A 21925-nucleotide genomic window follows, 5' to 3' on the forward strand; every position below is an offset into this window, starting at 1 on the left:
GCTCCTCTCCCCTCCCCCCAAATCGCCACCGCGCCGCAGCGCACGCCTTCCACCGCCGGCGAGGAGGGAGGCGCCGTCGGAGGCCGCGGCGGACGGGAGGGGGGGCGGTGAAGATGAGCGACACGTTCTGCCCGGACTGCAAGAAGCACACGGAGGTGGCCTTCGACCACTCGGCGGGGGACACGGTGTGCACCGAGTGCGGCCTCGTCCTCGAGGCGCACTCCGTCGACGAGACCTCCGAGTGGCGCACCTTCGCCAACGAGTCCAACGACAACGACCCCGTCCGCGTCGGCGGGCCCTCCAACCCGCTCCTCACCGACGGCGGCCTCTCCACCGTCATCGCCAAGCCCAACGGCGCCCACGGCGACTTCCTCTCCTCCTCCCTCGGCCGCTGGCAGAACCGCGGCTCCAACCCCGACCGCTCCCTCATCCTCGCCTTCCGCACCATCGCAAACATGGCCGACAGGTCCCCTTCCTCCTCTGCCCCCATTCCCATGCCGTCTTATATGTGTGGTCGATCCGATCCAATTGCGCCTCGATTTGCCTCAGATTTCGGTACTAGTACTACTGGTTAGCAGCGGGATCAATCCATCGCTCGCCCGTGCCCCGGCCCCCCGTCCTGATTTGATTTGATTTGATTTGATTGATGGCCGGGTTTAGGAATCCACGAGTGATAGATTTATCTCTGCTGGCTCGCCTCAGTCGGTTTTGTTTGTAGATTCGGAACGTGTGATTGCGCCGTGGAGGGGGTTTGTTAGGGCTTGTGCTTTATCCTGTAGTAAGTATGGGTACCGATCTTATGGGTAGGTGGTGCGTGCCTTTCACATGGATCTGGAAGAGGGAGGTTCTACTCAAGAAATATCTAGAATTTTGGGTTGATACAATGGATCTCATTACATACTTGTAAAATCCTACTAGTAGATATTTCTTTTTGTGAGTATAATAGGTTTGGTACAGACATGTCAGGCTCGTCGCGCCCTCGAATGATGGTGTTACCATTTAACACCTGGTTTCTTGAAGCATGCATAATATTAGCCACATAGGTGCCTAAGCAAGTAGCAACAGCAAACTGGTGTCTACAACATGGCAAACTTGAATCATTGATTGATGAACTGCCGAGGATCCTTTTCTTGACAAGGCATTTGCGATTGTGATAGTTTCCTCTTCTACCAGTATATCTGAAATGGGAAGTTGTCACCACATAAGTAGTTTATGTGGGTCTTTTTGTTTCTAACATTTGGATTTTGACCATACATTCACATCTCTTGTGCAGGTTGGGTCTTGTGGCTACTATTAAGGTAAGAAATCTGATGTCTTTTTGTCCATTATTATGTTGACAGCTGGAAACCGAAAATACTTATTACTACAGTTATACTTGCATGCGAGAACTGATGAATGAATTAAATGCATCTAGCTTGGTATGTCATCAATTCAGACACCCAGGGTTGTCCTGAAAATACTGAAAGCTCAGGTCTTTATGCTCGCATTGAATGAATGTTTAAAGTTTATCAGATTGTTTCTAGAGCAATTTACAAACTTTTATTTGTCCTAAACATAGTTTATCAGATTATTTCTAGAGCAATTTACAAACTTATATTTATCCTAAACATATATGCTAAAAGAGCAGTGGTCCATGTTTCGTAGTGTAGCAAGGTCTGTTTTATTGTAAGAAAAATTAGCACTTTAGCAGTATGCTGAATACATGGTGTGTTGCACAACACTTGTCCATGTACTCATTGTCAAGGTTCATTGCTGCTTCCTTGGGGTTATTTTCAAGATTTTCCCTATACAGTAACATCGTACTGGTTTGTTGCAACTGTATACTGAGTATATTTTATTATTTTTGTGTTGCCTTCCTGAAGGACCGGGCCAATGAAATCTATAAGAAGGTGGAAGATCTCAAGTCTATCAGGGGAAGAAATCAAGATGCTATATTAGCTGCTTGTCTGTATATTGCTTGTAGACAAGAAGATCGTCCTAGGACTGTAAAAGGTACATGATGTTCCAGCAAATTTCTAGTTTTGTAGACATTAGAACCCGTCAGAATGCATGATATGATGCCATTCTTTGTTGTATTTGCTTTTTGCAGAAATTTGCTCAGTTGCCAATGGAGCAACAAAGAAAGAGATTGGTCGAGCAAAAGAGTTCATAGTGAAACAACTGGAAGTTGAAATGGGCCAATCTATGGAGATGGGAACCATCCATGCTGGAGATTTCCTGGTTTGTTGCTACTTATATTAGCATATATAAACTTGCAATCGGAAGTTGATTACTTATAAGCTTGGAAATCTGCAGAGGCGTTTCTGTTCAACTCTTGGGATGAACAATACTGCTGTTAAAGCAGCTCAGGAGGCAGTTCAGCGCTCAGAGGAGCTTGATATAAGGTTAGGCCTTTTTCCACCTTGTACACAGGAGATTGACTGGTCCTATGATCCTATCATGTTCCCACCTTGATTTAAATGAGACATGAAAGTTTTTCTAGTTAACCTCAACATTAGTCCCAGGTCTACTTTTGACCTTGGAAGTCTCAACCACTGGCATCTATTCCCTCTGGTCCTAAATATAAGTCTTTTTAGAGATTTCACTATAGACTACATTTGGATGTATATAGATGCCTTTTAGAGTATAGGTTCACCCATTTTGCTCCTTATGTTGTCTATAGTGGAATCTCTTAAAAGACTTATATTTAGGAACGGAGGGAGTAGATTCATGCTTGAGGTGGTTCCATGCAGGGTGACGTAAGGAGTCATAGACTATTAGAATAAAGAATATAACTAGTCTTAAGTTAATTACAAATGTGGCTAATGTGTACCCTTTGTAGCATGCTTTGGTAGATGCGATGTATGTAACTAATATTAATAGTCATAGTATTTGTCTCTTTAGACATGAACCTGCTTTTGCATGTCAATTTCCTAGTGCACACTTGTTGACCTAGAAAGATATGTTTACACTTCATTCCAATCTGCCGTGCAGGAGGAGTCCTATTTCAATAGCGGCTGCTGTCATTTATATGATAACCCAGCTTTCAGAGGACAAAAAGCCGCTTAAAGGTTTGAACGCTGACCCTTCCCGTCATTTACTTTCTCCTTGTGCCTGTCACTGTCGCCGAGGTAACATTTAACACTCGGATGCTTGCACTTTGCAGATATCTCCTTGGCCACCGGAGTGGCAGAAGGCACCATCAGGAATTCGTACAAGGACCTGTACCCCTACGCCGCGAGGCTCATCCCGAACTCGTATGCCAAGGAGGAAGACCTGAAGAACCTGTGCACACCATAGGAGCCGAGTGGCAGCCATTTCTTCCTTTCTCTCGCTCTTTTTCTTGTTACATAACTTTTGAAAATTAGATTTGTCGGAGGGGAGTTTCGTTGTTGCGAGTGCTTCACCAGGCCCATGTATATCCCCCGCCTAATTTTATGTGCATGGACCTGTCGGATTCGGGACGAAGCTAAGTTATAAGATCTGGCTTTCCTTTCTGGTAAGCTGATGCAGAGGTTGGTTTCAATCTGTGTACTATTGTACATTGCATTGTATTGCAGTGCCAGGGGACTTGGATCATGATACGGCAGCGAAGTCTAAGTGATCATTCTGTGGGGATCCTGGATTTGCACTACTGCAATATTTGGGTTATACACGACCGATGTGGTAATTTTCTAACTCCCTGAGCTGGGGGAGCTTATATAGCAGAGACACCGAGCTGATCAAAGATGGTAAGAAACTATGGTCAGGCAGGTCGCTTAAAGATCGGCCGAGCTGGCACAGGAGGAAGATCGATGTCTGCTCTCTCGGCATTGCCTGCCGGAAAGCTTTTCTAATGGCTTTGGCGGTGACCGGCGCATAGATGATTGCCTGGTTTCCGGCTGCAACTTGGTCGGAGATTGTACGATCCGAAACGAAGAGTTGAAACCCTTGTTTGAGATCAGACAAGTAGCCCAAGCGTGCAGTGCAGCTGGTAAATTATAAAGCATCTAATCAAGAAACTATTGGAGAATCCACCCCTCATAGTTGATCGTGTGCGTAGGCTCATTTCCATAATATCTACTTGCTCTGTTTTCTCCGAGGGCACTTCCTCTTCCCCCGTCGCGGCTTCCTCTGGACTGCATGGGGAGAGGTTCTTGCACTCTGGCGGTGATGCTTGTACGCCGGCGATTGCGGACTGTAAGCTACAGGGCTGTATCTGTATGTCGGCGATTCTGGAGTAAGTACCGGTTGAAATTCCGGCGGTACTGGACTGTACACCGGCGAACATGGACTGTATGCCGGCCAATATGGATGGTATACCGGCGACGTTGGGCTGTATACCGGCGATACTGGATCGCATACCGGCGACACGGGTTTGGGAACATAATACACGGGAGCATAACCCGTATGCTCGTTCATCACCTCGTTTTCAGGTTCTCTTTTGGTGGTGGCGCGCTCCTGGAACGGGGCGGGGGACGGGATCGCCGCCGCGGCGCCGTTGCCGGGGTCGACGACGTGCCCCGCGAAGAGCACGGCGTGCGACGCCTCCTCCACTATCAAGTAGGCGAACGGGTGATCGGCCACGAAATCCACCTGTCGTTGCAAGATAGGAGGGGCTGCTGACGGATTCCAGAAACATGACATGGTGACGGCGGCGGCTTTGGTTCCTTCCTCGTTCACCTGGATGACGGCCTTCTGGAAGACGTCCTGCACGAGGAACGGCAAGCCGGAGCCGGAGCCGTCCTGCTCTTGCAGCATCTCGGAGAGGTCCGCATCCTGGGTGAAGGGCAGCCGGAGCCCCAGGTCGTTGAGGACGCCGACGAGGTTGCTCTGGAAGGAGAGCTCAAACTTGGGCACCCAGAACTCGCCGACCGAGACCGTCCTCTTCGGCAGGTGCTCGCGCAGGAATCCTGCCGGGGACGCCGACGTGATCTTGTCCAGCAGGCTCGCCGGGCCGTCGCGCGCGTCCGGGAGGAAGATGCACATGGACATGCCGTGGTTCTGACTACGAGGGTACCATGAACTTCTCTTGTAGCGCAGCTGGAGCACCTTGAACCCGTCGTGCTCGGCGATGAAGTGACGGTCGTAGTTGGACATGAAGGGGACGTCGACGGCGGTGCCGTCGAGCCGGTAGAAGGGCCTGTTCTTGGTCGAGCTCTCGTACAACGGCAGGTCCCACTTGCCCCTGAAGTAGATGGCGTTGGCCAGCACCAGGTCCGTGCCCCGGTGCACGGCTCCCGGAGGGACGGCGGACTGGATGAGGTTCCCCGTGGCCGCCGCGGCCCACGCATCGATCTGCCGCACCGCTTGCTCTGGGTCGTTGCGGAAGTCAACAGAGCTGACCTCGGCCCTGTACCTGCCGACGACGGCGTCGCGGAAGGCCGCCTTCAGCGGCAGCGTGAGGTCGCTCCACACGCCGCACGCGAACGCCACGCTCGGCCCGCCGCCGTCAGGCTCCGACGATCTTCCAGGGTGTCCCTGCCGGCGCCGGCGGCCAGGAGCGCGAGGACGGCGTGGATGGAGAGCGGCGAGAAGACCAGGTTGCGGTCGCTGTTCGCGTCCGCGATGCGCTTGGTGAGGCGAGCGGCAAGGTCGGCCATGCCGGCGGACTGCTGCGCCTCCATGGCAACCTATCGAGCAGAGATCAATCGCTTTGACGATGCACACCGGTCTATGGAGGGGGTACGTAAGTCCGTTGGAACCTCTGTTCGGAGGGTTATTATGAGTCCGAATTGGTAATTCCAGTCTGATGTGGCATCGGACCCCATGAGTTGGTAATTCGTGGTTACTCATCCGTAAATTTTCCTGAAACTGAATTAGAGAGTTATTGCACATCTAAGTGAATGAATTAAACATAAAAAGGAAGAGAAAAAAGAAAAAGAAAATATTCACACGAACCTCAATGTAAGATTAATGACATAGGACTTAGATGTGCAATACTTATGTTAGCAAAACTGAATTAATTAAGTCAATTAACTCAGATTTAATTTTGACGCGCTACGCGTCGGCTGAGGAATCCACCGGTGTAGGAGCCGTTCGATCTGACACTATCTCCGGGTCAAGCGTCGTTGTCACTTTTGCAACAGAAGTGAGTTTTCTTTTTGAAACAATCTCTTGTTGCAAATATTTTCTTGCAACAGATGTCTTGTTGCAAAAAGTTATCGTGTTGCGTTGCTTGCGGTCATGGCGACATGGCCTCGAGCAGAAGCTCGGCCTTGTTGGGGAAGGGGGGGGGGATGTTGCGTATGGGATGATGGTGTGATGGTGGAGGTGATGCAACATGGGGCCGGAGTGAGATCAGCAATGGCGGCCGGAGCAGAGCTCTGGCGTGCATGCTCGAGTGGCCATGGCCACTGGTCGCGAGCGGACACAGGGAGACGGTGAGAGGCAACCTCATCGCCATGTTTGTCGGCGACCTCGTTCGCGTGCTGCCGGCGGCGAGCAGCGGTGGCGACGGTCGGAGCAGCGCATGGAGACGTCGGCTTGACGGGGAGCTTGCGAGAGTACGAGAGGATCTAGATCCAGATCCCGCAACACATCACTTGTTGCGGTGGGGGGATTCCAACAACGACTTAGTTGCGAAAACTAGTTTAGGTGATATGTAGCTCCCGAGCCATCTGATTAAAATCGATCTGATGACCATGGAGCCGGCGGACCCAGACTTTGTTATCGGTCAGGTGATTTGAATCATTTTCCATTTAATTTCTACACATGCTAATAACACTTGCAAATAAATAAATAAATTCTCACAACCATCACGACATGGGCAGCATTAAGCACCGGCCGATCTGATGGACCCAAGCGCCAGATCGGTCCACGTCCACACCGTCCAATTGGACCAATGACAACAATTATATTTGGATCTTGTCCCTCGCACAAGTCAAATCTCCCCCTCTCTCATGGGTAGGTTGTTCCTCTTCTCATGAACACTCGATCTCGGGCAGAGAAAAGGGAGAAAAGCAACCCCGCATGTGGGTACCGCACACGCCACCGCATGGCAGGCCAGACAACAGTTACAACTTCATCGAACAAAGGTCGCCGCTCCGCTATCAACTGGTTGTAGCTTTCCCATCGCAACTACGCTTGCAACTTTGCTGGAAGAAAGGTTGCAGCTTCGCCATCAGCGGGTCACATCTTCCCGTCATAGCATCATCGGGCAGAGTCGTAGCAACCCTTGGTGGCCAGTTGTAGCTATGCCCAAGATCACTATGGACAGGCTCGGATACTTTCATGTTGATTGTTTTTACAGAGTTAGCAAGCTTTGACGTGAGAGACGAAGATTGTGGGTGGAGGAAGAATAAGATAACAAAAAGGGTAATTCAACTGCAAAAAAAGTCGATAATGTCACCTAATGTGCAAGAGGGTCCTAAAGGTATGTTATTGAACCATGAAATATGTATTGCCCTTGTCGCAATGCAAAGACAAATAAATAAGAAATATGAAAGATTATGGCTGAAACCGCAATTCTTCTTTAGCATAATACAAATGTGGCTCATAAATCAAAACATCACCTGTGTTCTCGGCGCCATACTTATTAGAGGGGAGTGCGATGATTTTTTTTTCCTGTTGCAACTCATGAGCATGTTTGCTATTATTAATATCAAGATGAATATTACGAATAACATTCAGTCTGGCATCGGCTGTACATAAGTCGCCTCAAAATTTAGGCTGTACATAAGTTGCCTCAAAATTAATTTTGGGTAAATGGGTTTTCTGGGTCATTAGATTAAGATCCAATGATCATATTGTTACTTCTTCCTCCGTCTTTCTTACTCCTTCAACCGTCCTCCCACAAAATTAGCTTATCCAGATTGAAAATTCAGTCAACTTACATATATAGCTATTATGAAGAAATAAAAACAAAGAGAGCCAATGCAGCTAACGACTTGCAAAAGACAGGTGGCAATGCACAAAATCTATGCATACAAATATTCTTCATATGTAAACCTAGACATACCCTATATATATATATATATATATAGGCTCATTTCCGTAATATCTACTCTGTTTTCTCCTCGCGCAGTTCATCTTGTCCCGTCGCTGGTTCCTCTGTACTGTATGGCGGAGGCTTTTTGTACTCCGGCGACGATGGCCGATATGCTGCTGGACTGGCGCTGTCCCACCCAAACAGAACTGCCGGGTTGTAGTATGCCGGCGATTGTGGACTGTAACAAGGTACAGAGGACGGTTGATATACCGGCGACGTTGGACTGTATACCGGCGAATATGGGCTGTATACCGGCGATGTTGGGCTGTATACCGGCGATGTTGGGTTGTATACTGGCGACAGACCATAAGCCGGATACTTGTTCATCGCCTCATCGTCGGCTTCTCTTTTTGTTGTGCTGCACTCCTCAAACGGGGCGGGGGACGGGATCACCGCCCCGGCGCCGTTGCTAGGGTCGACGACGTGCCCCGCGAAGAGGACCGCGTGCGACCCCTCCTCGACTATGAAGTAGGCGAACGGGTGGTCGGCCACGAAATCAACTCGCCGTGACAGGTCCGGCGAGTATGACGGACTGGTTGGGCAGAACGTCATGGCGGCGGCTTTGGTTCCTTCCTCGTTCACCTCGATGACGGCCTTCTGGAACACATCTGGCACCATCATCGGCTGGCCGTCCTCCAGCATCTCGGAGAGGTCGGCTTCTCGGGTGAAGGGTAGCAGGAGCCCCAGGTCGATGAGGACGCCGGTGAGGCTGCTCTTGAAGGAGAGCTTGAACTTGGGCACCCCGAATTTGCCGACCCTGACTGTGCTCGTCGGCAGGTGCTCGCGCAGGAATCCTGCCGGGGATGAGGACGTGATCTTGTCCAGCAGGCTCGCCAGGCCGTCCCGCGCGTCCGGGAGGAAGATGCACATAGACATGCCGTGGGTCCGAGGGTACCGTGAACTGCATTTGTAGCGCAGCTGGAGCACCTTGAACCCGTCGTGCTCGGCGATAAGGTGACGGTCGTGGTTCGACATGAAGGGGACGTCGACGGCGGTGCCGTCGAGCCGGTAGAAGGGCCTGTTCTTGGTCGAGCTCTCGTAGAACGGCACGTCCCACTTGCCCCTGAAGTAGATGGCGTTTGCCAGCACGACCCTGGTGTCCTCGTCTACGGCTCCCGGGGGGACGGCGGACTGGATGAGGTTCATCGTGGCCGCCGCGGCCCACGCGTCGATCTGCCGCACCGCTTGCTCTGGGTCGTTGCGGAAGTCAACAGAGCTGACCTCGGCCCTGTACCTGCCGACGACGGCGTCGCGGAAGGCCGCCTTCAGCGGCAGCGTGAGGTCGCTCCACACGCCGCACGCGAACGCCACGCTCGGCCCGCCGCCGTCAGGCTCCGACGATCTGTCTCTGAGGGGCCCGTCCAAGAGACGCGCCACGGAGTCCTCAAGCTCGCGGCGCGACCGCGCGCCCAGGACGTGGAGGATCTCTTCCAGCGTGTCCCCGCCGGCGCCGGCGGCCAGGAGCGCGAGGACGGCATGGATGGAGAGCGGCGAGAAGACCAGGTTGCGGTTGCTGTTGGCGTCCGCGAGGCGCTTGGTGAGGCGGGCGGCGAGATCGGCCATGCCGGTGGACTGCGGCGGCTCCATGCCAAACCTATAATAAGGTATCGAATCAGAGATCAATCGGTCTGAAATTTATGTAGGGGTACGTAGGAGAAACTCCAATAGTTCCCTTATATCCCTATATATGTAAAATACGTATTAAAAACAACAAAAATGCTAGTACAGACTTTCACAAGCTCTTGTGGACTCCCCTGATTTTAATGGGGGTGGGCCCGTGCCTCTACTAATGGCTAATTAAAAACTTCCACAACACCGTGTAATCCCCTCATTCCTGTAACACCCTGTATGTGTAGTAAAGCCGAAAAAACAATAACTGTATAAAGGGAATTAGGGTTAAAAAAAATCCTCCAACAGTCCCGGAAACATGGTTTTTTCATGGATCCTGTATATACCACTCCTCCCCGTAAAAATTGGCGCCAGTTTTCATCGTTAGGGCAACTGGTTAGTAGTAATGCTAATTTCAGTATTTTCTTTGGTCCAAATACTGATGTGATGATGAGGGAAAATGTGCATAGAGATTTGAACATTTTAACATAAGCCCTCTGAGACACATATTTGGGTCTCCCAACAATGGTTGGAGCAGATAGGAGCGATTGCTTTCAAACACCTCATTGATAGAGTATGCCAAAGATTAAAAGGTTGGAAGGAAAAAACACTCTTAATGCAAGGTAAAGTGGTCTTGGTACGTCAATGGCACATGCGATTCCATCATAGTGGAAACTGTGCATACCGAAGAAGAATTGGGGATCGGGTTTTAGGGACCTTCATAGTTTCAATCTTGCCGTGTTAGCAAAGGCAGTGTTGGTGACTAATCCATAACCCAGACTCTTTAAGTGCACAAGTGCTTCAAGATAAATACAATACAGATGGTAACATTCTAAATGCGGGCCCAAAGAGGAGTATGGACCGACGGTGCTTGATAAAATGATTGGAGATGAGTGCTTCGACACGTCGGATTCAGACGACGAAGTGGATATGATCATGCTCATGAGCATGCAAGAGGAAATGGACAGACAGGTGGAGCATATTCTCAACTTCAAGGTCTCAAGCAAAGGAAGAAGAGTGATCAATCGGGATAGGGTCTCCAAAGCACGGCTACTACACAAGGATTAGTTTGCTCCGGACCCAACTTTCTCGGATGATCCATGGTTTCTCGTTGTTTTCGTATGCGTAAACCATTGTTTTTGTGCATTGTAGAGGGAGTGGAGGCACACGATGACTACTTGAAGCTCAGAAGGGATTGTTGCGGCCAACTTTTTTTCTCTGCTAAGAAGAAACGCACGGCTGATCTGAGGATGCTTGCACTTGGTACTATTGCTGATACCGTTGGTGAGATGGTCTGGATGGGGGAGAGCACATGCCTGAAGAGTACTGTCAGGTTTACCCGCGTCATGTTGCAGGTGTTTGGAGTAGAGCATCAGGGAGAGCCAAATGTGCAGGACACATAAAAGTTGTTGGCTATTGGAGAGGCCAGAGTCCAAAAATACTTGGATCAATTGATTGCATGCTTTGGCAATGAAAGAAATGGCCAAAGGCTGACGGGGAATGTATCAAGGTCATACCAAAGAGGCCGCCATCATACTGCAAGCAATGTCATCACATGACATGTGGATTTTGCATGCTTTCTTTGAAATGCTGGATTCTCATAGCAACATCAACGTGCTTCAACGATCTCTCATGTTTAGGAGGCTTTGTAATAAAGAATTGTCGTCGTGCAATTACACTATCAACGGTCATGACTACAACATGTGATACTATTTTGCCGATGGCATCTATTCTCAGTGGGCGGCGTTTGTGAAGACCATATTCGAACAACAAGGCAACAAGCAAAATCACTTTGCAACAATGCAGGAAACAACTGGGAAGGATGTGGAGAGAGCATTCAGAGTGCTTCAAACTCATTGGGGAATTGTTCGTGGAGTTGCAATGATGTGGGAATCAGAAACTTTGTGGCAGCTGATGACATGTGGTGTTATTTTGCATAATATGGATGTCGAGTATGAGGGTGATGATGTAGTCCAAACCAATGATTTTGAAGCACCTGCAGAACAAGTTCAAATCCCGGAAGATCAAGATGCAAATCAGCTTATGAACTTTCTACAGATACATCAGAATCTTCGAGATCATCAGATCCACGCGCAGGTACGCAGTGATCTCGTGGAGCATATGTGGACCCACAATGAAAATCAAAGAGTTAATATTTTAGTTGTGCATTTCTAATAATTTTTATGTAAGAACTATGTATTTTGCTACCAACATTTGTTATATACATGCGACATTGGCGTGTATGATGGTATTTGAGAGTCCCAATTTGAGATATGTGGTTGTTGGGCATGAAATATGAGGGGCGCTCTCGATGCGTCCTTGGGACCGGATTTGTCAAGTCATGCTGTAGTTGCTCTCCGTTTAAAATAATAATTCCCCATTGAAAATTCAGTCAACTTATAGAGCTATTACGAAGAAATAAAAACAAAAGGAGCCAACGACTTGCAAAACACAAGCAGCAATGCAACTGCTGAATGAAGGCATCTAATCAGGAAACTATTAAAGAATTCATCCATGATAGTCGATCGCGTGCCCCGTAAGGCCGTAATAGATAGATAGGCTCATTTCCATGATATCTAGTCTGTTTTCTCCGCGTGCAGTTCATCTTGTCCCGTCACTCGCTGGTTCCTCTGGACTGTGGCGGGGGCGTTTGTACTCCGGCGGTGATGGCCTGGCGCTATCCCACCCATACAGAACTGCCGGGTTGTATGCCGGCGACTGTGGAGTATAAGGTGCAGGACTGTCTGTCGGCGATTGTGGACGGTAAGGTACAGAGCATGGTTGATATGCCGGCGATGTTGGACTGTACACCGGCGATACTGGGTTGTATACCGGCGACACGGGAGCATAAGACGGACCATAAGCCGGATACTTGTTGATCACCTCATCGCCAGCTTCTCTTCTTGTTGTGGTGCACTCCTTGAGGCCTTGTTCGGTAGTCAGGGGAGCAACCCCCTAGGGGATTCAATCCACCCAGGGGTTGGGTGATCCTCACGCTGTCACCCAATCCCTATAGGGATTAAACTCCTAAATTCCCTGAACCCCTACCTCAACAAATCACATTCGGTTAACCCCTCCCAGCAGGCACATATCAATCAATCGAGTACTCAGGACGAGGAGAGGGGAGTCCGAGGAGGAGGAGAGGAGCTTACTGGGTGGGATCCTGGATCACGGCGATATCGTCGCCGCGGCCGGCGAGTTCGCTTTGGTCGCGTCGCCTGCGAGAGTCCGCCTCCGGGTCACTCGGGGTTTCGTTCCACGGGTGGGGAGACAATTATTTTTTCCCCGTCTGTTTTGCGAAGACTGGAGGGGTTTCGATCGGGGGATTGACCCACGCTGGACTTAAACGAACACGCATTAACGGACGGGCCGGGGTTACACCCCGGCGGGGGTAATCCTCGTCGATCCACGGGGGTTGGGCCGCAAACCTCGCGGGGGAGGGAGTAAACGAACAAGGCCTGAACGGGGGAGGGGACGGGATCACCGCCCCGGCGCCATTGCCAGGGTCGACGACGTGCCCCGCGAAGAGGACCGCGTGCGAACCCTCCTCCACTATGAAGTAGGCAAACGGGTGGTCGGCTACGAAATCCACTCGCCGTGACAGGTCCGGAGAGAACGTCGGATTGCAGGGGAACGCCGTGGTGACGGCGGCGGCTTTCGTTCCTTCCTCGTTGACCTCGATGACGGCCTTCTGGAAGACATGGTTCAGGACGACCGGAGAGCCGGAGCCGTCGTCCTCCAGCATCTTGGAGAGGTCGGCGTCTAGCAGGAGCCCCAGGTCGTTGAGGACGCCGGTGAGGCTGCCCTCGAAGGAGAGCTCGAACTTGGGCACCCCGAACTTGCCGGTCGAGACCTTGCTGTTGGGCAGGTGCTCGCGCAGGAAGCCTGCCGGGGAAGACGACGTGATCTTGTCCAGAAGGCTCGCCAGGCCGTCGCGCGCGTCCGGTAGGAAGATGCACATGGACATGTACCGTGAACCACTCTTGTAGCGTAGCTTGAGCACCTTGAACCCGTCGTGCTCGGAGATCAAGTGACGGTCGTAGTTGGACGGTGCCGTCGAGCCGGTAGAAGGGCCTGTTCTTGGTCGAGCTCTCGTAGAACGGCACGTCCCACATGCCCCTGAAGTAGATGGCTGTCAGCAGCCTCCCCACACCTGGGCTGACGAAGGCCTGCGTGACGCTTGAGAGGCCCAAGAGAGAGAGAAGGCCATGCCACAGGTTCATTGGGCCTCAGTGGGTATCTTACATGTTCGGCCCAGGGGAACCCGCGAGTGACTGATATAAGCGAGCGTAGCGTGTGTGTTTAGTCATCCTGGCTTGGATCAGAATGAACCGGTGGCGGCTGTAGCGTGTATCTTTCCCCTCAGTACTTCTTCTCCTTCCTCGAGCTCTCCTGTAATCGCCACCATACTCAATTCCTCCATTGATGTATGAAAGAGTAGTAGTGGGTACCTAACACGTGGTATCAGTCGCCAGCCCACCCCTCTTCCCCGCGCTGGAGACGCGCAAGCAGGCGGCCGATCGTCAACGACTCCTCGCCGCCATGGATCCAGCGCTCAAGTCCTACCTCGACAAGATGGTGGAGAACTTGACCAAGGCGAGCGACGACACCCGCGCCGACATCAAGCAGCTCGCGGGCCGCATCGACACCCAGGCGGCGCAAGTCGAAGAGCTCTCCGCGTGGAAGCCCGATCTGGAGGACCGCATCTCCAAACTCCAGGAAGCGGTCGGGACGCTGCAAGCCAAGCGGCTACCGGCAGCAACAACATCCAAGGGTGGATCGTGCGCGGTGGATCCGTCCGATCTGATGCCCGGCGACGAGATCCATGGGCCCGATGGCCACGACGGTCCTTATCAGCACCGGGGCGGTCCGCCGGCGGGTGGCACCCCGTCGGCGACCTCTCCGACCAATGGTACGTCGCAATTCCTACCCCAGGCACGTCTACTTGAGTCAGCACTAGGCCCCTGCCTCGCCCAGGGACAGTTCGTGGCGGGGCTAGGCCATACAACTCCATCAGTCTCATTTCCCCAGTTCTCCGGCGAGAATCCCAAAATCTGGAGAACTATGTGCGAGCAGTACTTCAAGATGTTCCAAGTCCAACCATCCTATTTCATTCCCATGTCTACTCTGCATTTCACTGGCCCCGCGGGAATTTGGTTGCAGTCGGTTCAGCCAAAGATGGGCGAGCTCGATTGGGATGCATTTTGCAATCTGCTTTGTTCTCGTTTTGGGCGAGACCAACATCAGCTGTTGATTAGGCAATTTTATGCGCTTCGCCAGACTAGTTCTGTTTCCGATTACATTGAGCAGTTTGAAAATTTAATGAATCACCTTATCTCCTATTCTGATGTTGTACATCCCTTGTATTTTCTGACGAGGTTCGTGGAGGGCCTGCGAGCAGATATCCGTGCCGTGGTTATGGTTCAGCGTCCCAAGGATCTGGACACAGCTTGTGCACTGGCTATCCTGCAAGAGGAAGTGGTTGAGGGCCACAAAGGGCCGTGGTACAGCCAGCCGGAAGGCTCTGGGTTACTTGGCCGCGCGCGGCAACCAACGCCATTACCGTTGCCGCCACCACCAGCGCGGGCACCAGCCGCACATACTGCAGCGGAGGATCGCCGGGGAACAGATGCAGCTCGAGCCAACAGTGACGCGCCTAAACTCACTGCCCTTCGCAACTTTCGCCGTGCCAAGGGGCTCTGTTTCAAGTGTGGAGAGCGGTGGGAGCATGATCATGTGTGTCCCCCGACAGTCAAGCTGCACGTAATTGAGGAGATGCTCAGTTTGTTCAGCCTGAAAGCGTCCAATGAACATCCAGTTCCGCGTCCAGTAAATCAAGATCAGAACGATGCACAAGAGCAGGTTTGGCAACTGTCTTTGCAAGCAGTGTCGGGTACAGATGCGCCACATGTCTCCAGCTGTACGGGTGGCTTCAGGGGCAAGAAGTATTGATGTTAGTCGACTCGGGTAGCTCTACATCATTCGTGTCCCAACGGTTGCAGTCCAAGCTGAGAGGAATTCAGGATATGCCGCGTCCCGTGAAAGTGGCAGTAGCAAATGGATCCGAGCTATGGTGCAGCCAAGAAGTGTTGGGGTGTTCTTGGTACTCACATGGTAAGGTGTTTACCACCAATTTCAGGTTATTGCCACTGGGCTGTTACGATGTCATTTTGGGCATGGACTGGCTAGAATATCACAGCCCTATGCTCATTGACTGGCCAAGGCATCGCATGCAAATTGAACATGAAGGTTTTACGGTCATCCTGCAAGGAATCACCTCCTCGGTCAGCAAGTGTGATACATTGAACAACATTCAGCTTGCGAGCATGAAAAAACAATCAGCAGTCGCCTATGCAGTCCACCTCTGTTATGCCCAGGATTCGGAGAACATCACTGACATAACATGCTCTGAGCTGCCACCAGAGATTGCCGAAGTGCTACTGGAATACGAGGATGTATTCATGGAACATGTAGGGCTGCCACCGAAGCGTGATTGCGATCATCACATACCACTCATGCAGGGCGCGCAGCCTGTTAATATCCGAGCATATCGTCTTAAACCTGAACTAAAAACGGAGGTGGAGCGTCAGATCGCAGAGATGCTCAAGGCAGGCATTATTCAGAAAGCAACAGTCCCTTCTCCTCGCCCATCATCCTAGTGAAAAAGAAAGATGGGACTTGGCGAATTTGCGTTGACTACCGAAGAATAAATGCCATGACCATCATCAGCAAGTACCCAGTAGCAGTCATCGAGGATATCTTGGATGAGCTAGCAGGAGCTCGCTGGTTCTCTACGCTGGACCTGCGATCAGGGTACCACCAAATTCGTCTGGCCGAGGGCGAAGAGTTCAAGACAGCTTTTCAAACACATTTCGAACATTTTGAGTACAAAGTGGTTCCGTTTGGCTTGGGAGGAGCACCTGCAACTTTCTTGGAAGGACTGAATGTTACCTTGAAGCCAGTTAATCGCGTATGTGCTATGTCGTTCTTCAACGACATTCTCATCTTCAGCCGCACCTACGCGCTGCACATTCAACACTTGCGTCAAGTCCTGTCACTTCTCAGGAAGGATCAATGGTATGTCAAGCGGTCCAAATGTGTGTTTGCACAGCAGGAGGTCAGTTATCTTGGGCACACCATTTCAGGCAAAGGAGTGGCCACCGACCAAAGCAAAGTGAAACAAGTGATCGACTGGCCAGTTCCAGTCTGTGTCAAGGACGTCCGAGCGTTCCTTGGTCTAGCGGGGTATTACAGACGCTTTGTCAGGCAGTTTGGCATGCTAGCGCGACCACTGACAAATCTTCTGCGCAAACATACTCATTTTCAGTGGACAGCAACAACTCAGGCTGCTTTCGAAGCTCTCAAGACTGCACTGACTTCAGCCCCTACACTGGCTTTACCGGATTTCACCAAGCCCTTTGTGGTCGAAACGGATGCCTGTGAGTATGGGGTGGGCGCAGTACTCCAGCGAGAAGGCCACCCAATTGCCTACCTCAGCAAAGCGTTGGGCCCGAGAACCAAAGGCATGTCTACGTATGAAAAAGAATACTTAGCAATTGTGTTGGCAGTCGAGCAATGGCGACCCTACCTGCAGTTTGGGGAGTTCGTGATCAAAACCGACCAGCGTAGTTTGGTGCACCTGGAAACAAACAGCTTTCACCAAACTCTTGGGGCTGCAATATCGTATCTGTTATCGCAAAGGATCGGAGAACGGTGCTGCCGATGCGCTTTCCAAGCGACCGGTGTCCACTACTGAACAAGTCTAGGTCATATCAGTTTGCCAGCCAGCATGGTTACAGGAGATAGTTAAAGGCTATGAGACCGACCCCAAGACCCAACAACTGATCGCACGGTTGGCAGTGGCACCCGTGGAGGACAGCCATTTCACTCTCAACAAGGGCATTGTGCGTTTTAAAGGGCGTGTCTGGCTGGGCAACAACACTCACCTGCAGCGACAGATCATGCGCGCCTTGCACGACAGTGCTGTCGGCGGCCACTCAGGATTCCCAGCAACCTACAGAAGAATCAAGCACTTGTTTGTGTGGCCAGGTATGAAGCAGCACATTAAGGAGCATGTCCAGTCTTGCCAAGTGTGTCAGCAGGCCAAACCGGACCGAGCTCAATACCCAGGGTTGCTCCATCCATTACCAGTCGCCAAGCGCTGTTGGGACTTGATATCCATGGATTTCATTGGTGGATTACCTCCCTCTCGACAATACAACTGCATATTGGTGGTGGTAGACACCTTCTCCAAGTTTGCCCATTTCCTTCCGGTCAAGCATCCCTATACAACGCAGACTATTGCACAGCTCTACATCGATCAGATATACAGGTTACACGGCATGCCAGAGGCCATTATATCGGACAGAGATGCTATTTTCACAAGCAAAGTGTGGCAAGAGATCTTCAAGCTGCAGGGCGTGGAACTGAAAATGAGCTCGTCGCATCACCCTCAAATGGACGGACAGACCGAAAGGGTCAACCAATGCCTAGAAACCTACTTGCGTTGCTTTGTCCATAGCTCTCCCAACAACTGGAGCAGATGGTTAGCGTTGGCTGAGTTCCGGTATAATTCAACGTACCATTCCATGCTCAACAAGACACCATTCGAAGTGGTTTATGGCCAGGAGCCGCGGCACCTTGGGATGATTCCTGAACAAGCAACACCAATTCCCGAGCTTAATGAGTGGTTGGAAGAGCGGCAGCAAATGCAAGATATCTTGAGACAACACTTACTGCGTGCCAAGCAGGTCATGAAGCAACAGGCAAACAAGAGAAGGACTCCTAGAGAGTTCCAGGTGGGCGACCAGGTGTTTCTCAAGTTGTAGACATAAATTCAGACGTCCGTGGCGCAGAGCTAATCACAAGCTGAGTTTCAAGTTCGTCGGGCCTTTTACAGTGATCTGCCGAGTGAATGAAGTTACATACGAGCTGCAGCTGCCTGAGGGATCATCGATCTTTCCAGTCTTCCACGTTTCACAGTTGCGCAAGGCGCTGACCCCAGGTGCGAGTGCCTCGTCTTTCCTTCCATCACTCACTGATGTGGCTAATGTTCCAGTGGAGATTTTGGAGACAAGATGGCGTCGCGGCTCAAACAAAATGCGAGAGCAAGGACTCGTTCGCTGGCAGGATTCCAAGGCTACTCCGGACACCTGGGAAGACGTCGAAGATCTGCGCAGACGATTTCCCTATGCTCCGACTTGGGGATAAGTCGTTTCTGAAGAAAGGGGGGGGGGGGGTGTCAGCAGCCTCCCCACACCTGGGCTGACGAAGGCCTGCGTGACGCCTGAGAGGCCCAAGAGAGAGAGAAGGCCATGCCACAGTTTCACTGGGCTTCAGTGGGTATCTTACATGTTCGGCCCAGGGGAACCCGCGAGTGACTGATATAAGCGAGCGTAGCATGTGTGTTTAATCATCCTGGCTTGGATCGGAATGAACCGGCGGCGGCTATAGCGTGTATCTTTCCCCTCGGTACTTCTTCTCCTTCCTCGAGCTCTCCTGTAATCGCCACCATACTCAATTCCTCCATTGATGTATGAAAGAGTAGTAGTGGGTACCTAACAATGGCGTTGGCCAGCACGAGCGTGATCTTCTCGTCTACGGGTATCGGAGGGAGGGCCGACTGGATGAGGTCCCCCGTGGCCGCCGCGGCCCAAGCGTCGATCTGCCGCACCGCTTGCTTTGGTCGTTGCTGAAGTCGACGGAGCTGGCCTCAGCCCTGTACCTGCCGACGAAGGCGTCGCGGAAGGCCGGCTTCAGTGGCCGGCTCAGGTCGCTCCACACGCCGCACGCGAACGCCACGCTGGGCCCGCCGCCGTCAGGTTCCGACTACCTTTCCCTGAGGGGGCCGTCCAAGAGACGCGCCACGGAGTCGTCAAGCTCGCGGCGAGACCGTGTCCCTAGGACGCGGAGGATCTCTTCCAGGCTCTCCCCACCGGCGCCGACGGCCAGGAGCGCCAGGACGACGTAGATGGAGAGCGGCGAGAAGACCAGGTTGCGGTCGCTGTAAGTATCCGCGAGTCGCCTGGTAAGGCGGGCGGCGAGATCGGACATGCCGGCGGACTGCTGCGCCTCCATGGCAACCTAGCTAGAGATCAATCGGTTTGAGGATACACTCGGGCCGGATATATATGGAGGGGTACAGATGTCCGTCGTGATTGCGGAGTCATAATCCGTCATGAACCAGATCTTGAGCCGTGTGTGCTTGCCTGCGACTAGCGGTCGGTACAGCACCAGACGAAGCTGAATAAGTAATTTTACCCGAATCGGAATGTACCCGATCCACCCTTCGCCCATTTCGTCAAGATCCGTCCGATCTCCGTCCGTGTAAACTAGTAATTACAACCTCAATTCTATACACTGATAATACAAATGTGGGTCCTTTTGTATGCAACCGTTCTTGTCAGGAAGACGACACTTACATGCATAGTACATATATTATCCCCCCTTCCCACGCAAGACCCTTATTTAATTTCTTTGAGAAAATTTTGGATGATAAATATGCTTCGAATCTAAACTCTGTTTTCGAATATATATATATATATATATATATATATATATATATATATATATATATATATATATATTTGAATTCAGGGCGACAAGACCTTTGAAATATTTTGAATAATTTGAATTTTATAGTTTTCATATTTAAGTTCTAGTTGTATTTCACAAACATCAATTTCACATAAAACAACTTGACAAACACATTGAAATTTGTTTCATGTATTTCGTAAATACCAGTTTCATATATTTTAAATAATCATTTGAACGTATTTCCAAACACCAAAAGAACTATTTCAGAAAAATGATTTCACTCATTTAAAAAAAATATCAGTTAAGAAAACAAATTTCACTCGTTCCAAAAATAGATTTCACTATTTTCAAAAAACACATTACACTCATTTCCAAAAGATATATTTCACTCATTTCAGAAGACACATTACACTCACTTAATTGAAATACTATACTATATTTCACTCATTTAAAAAATTGATTTCATTCATTAAAAAATATAGATCTCGAAACTAATTTTACTCATTTTAGAAAACACATTACGCTCAATTATATAATTAGATTTCACTCAATTTAGAGAAATACATTACACTCACTCAATTGTAATACTATGTTTCACTCATTTCAAAAAATTGATTTCACTCATTCCAAATGATAGATTTCACTCATTTCACTAGTTTCAGAAAAAAAATTACACTTATTTACAAATGATAGATTTCACTAATTTCAAAGAATATAATTCCACTCATTCCAAAATCAGTATATCACTAGTTTGAAAAACAGATTTCACTGATTTGGAAAACTAATTCACTCTTTGCAAAAAAATATCTAATACTAATTCGTTTCTTATTTATGAAATATCTTGAAACTTATTTCACTCATCACAAAAATCAGTTTCAAACATTGAAATAGACAGTTTCACAAAACAATGGATATATTTCATTTTTTTCAAGTACTTTATTTCTCACATTTCACTCATTTCAGAAAACGCATTACACTCACTCAATTAAAATACTATATTCCACTTGCTTCAAAAAATTGATTACACTAATTACAAAAGATAGATTTCACCCATTTCACTAGTTTCAGAATAACACACTACAGTCACCAAATTGAGATAACAATTTCACTTGTTTCAAAGATAGATTTCACTTTTTTTAAACTGATCGGAAATAATCAGCTTCACATTTTTGAAAATAACTAGTTTCAAATTTTTTAAATAACAAGTTTCACATATTTTGCACTGAAATATGTTTCATATACATGAAAAACAAAAAAAATTCAAATTTCAAAAAATTGGTTTCACTCAATTCAAAGAACTTATTTCACTTATTTCAGAAAACTGATTTTTATTCATTTGAAGTGTTGAAATTTAATCATGTTTAAATGTATTCAAGATTGATCTTGTCCTAAGAGCATCTCCCGCGGAGCCCCCAACATGCCCCTCGGGGCTCTTTTCTTAGCGCCGGCGTCGAAAAATCGGCCCAGTCGCGTCCCCAGGACCTTGTTTATCACCGGTTTGGACCGAAATAGCGGCTGGCAAACCCGAGCCAAACCCCAAGCCCCCGGGGGGCGCCTGGGGCGCCGACCGAAGCCAAAAGGAGTGTGGGTCTGCTCTGTCGGCGACAGACAGGACGTCCGGCGCACCTTGCCAAGGCCAAGGAGACGTAGAAGCCGGACGCGCCCGCCCCGGGGGTGGCGGATGGGCGCCCTGACGGCAACAAAAAAGCCAAGACGGCGAAGGACGCTGCACCGGCTACCGAGAGGCTGCACTCGTCGATCGAGCAGTGCATCACCGACGCCAAGGACCACGCCGCCAAGAGGGAGGAGAAATCCGATGCGCGGTGGTTGGCG

At 50.0% G+C, this 21925-nt stretch overlaps 2 protein-coding genes and 1 pseudogene across 2 annotated transcripts; 1 reads left to right on the plus strand and 2 right to left on the minus strand.

Annotated features, from left to right (window-relative positions):
• The first annotated feature begins 6 nt into the window (after positions 1 to 6).
• Positions 7 to 3521, plus strand: LOC119302623 (transcription initiation factor IIB). The gene is made up of 7 exons (XM_037579661.1): positions 7 to 466; positions 1274 to 1298; positions 1863 to 1992; positions 2090 to 2220; positions 2296 to 2384; positions 2974 to 3050; positions 3146 to 3521. Exons 1-7 carry the CDS (start codon positions 114 to 116, stop codon positions 3277 to 3279), a joined length of 939 nt encoding a protein of 312 aa, XP_037435558.1. The 5' UTR covers positions 7 to 113; the 3' UTR covers positions 3280 to 3521.
• A 517-nt stretch (positions 3522 to 4038) lies between these two features.
• Positions 4039 to 9535, minus strand: LOC119299925. Its single transcript, XM_037577037.1, has 3 exons — positions 8180 to 9535; positions 5491 to 5591; positions 4039 to 5311 (listed from the first exon to the last, which is right to left on the minus strand). The coding sequence occupies exons 1-3, from the start codon at positions 9533 to 9535 to the stop codon at positions 4039 to 4041; spliced, it is 2730 nt and encodes a 909-aa protein (XP_037432934.1).
• Positions 9536 to 11449: 1914 nt separating this feature from the next.
• On the minus strand, positions 11450 to 19609 carry LOC119299926 (annotated as a pseudogene).
• Positions 19610 to 21925: the final 2316 nt, after the last annotated feature.

This window comes from Triticum dicoccoides, chromosome 5A (assembly GCF_002162155.2).
Source record: "Triticum dicoccoides isolate Atlit2015 ecotype Zavitan chromosome 5A, WEW_v2.0, whole genome shotgun sequence".
Lineage (NCBI taxonomy): Eukaryota > Viridiplantae > Streptophyta > Magnoliopsida > Poales > Poaceae > Triticum > Triticum dicoccoides.

What these genes read in the sequence shown, in the direction of transcription:
- LOC119302623 (XM_037579661.1), top strand. Translation starts at nt 114, where the DNA reads ATGAGCGACACGTTCTGCCCGGACTGCAAGAAGCACACGGAGGTGGCC. An exon ending in TCGTCCTAGGACTGTAAAAG is followed by an intron (nt 1,993 to 2,089) that starts GTACATGATGTT and finishes TGCTTTTTGCAG; the next exon opens with AAATTTGCTCAGTTGCCAAT. An exon ending in TCAGAGGAGCTTGATATAAG is followed by an intron (nt 2,385 to 2,973) that starts GTTAGGCCTTTT and finishes TCTGCCGTGCAG; the next exon opens with GAGGAGTCCTATTTCAATAG.
- LOC119299925 (XM_037577037.1), bottom strand. Translation starts at nt 9,535, where the DNA reads ATGGAGCCGCCGCAGTCCACCGGCATGGCCGATCTCGCCGCCCGCCTC. An exon ending in TATACAGCCCATATTCGCCG is followed by an intron (nt 5,592 to 8,179) that starts GTATACAGTCCA and finishes TCTGCTCGATAG; the next exon opens with GTTGCCATGGAGGCGCAGCA. An exon ending in GACCGCAACCTGGTCTTCTC is followed by an intron (nt 5,312 to 5,490) that starts GCCGCTCTCCAT and finishes CGGCAGGTACAG; the next exon opens with GGCCGAGGTCAGCTCTGTTG.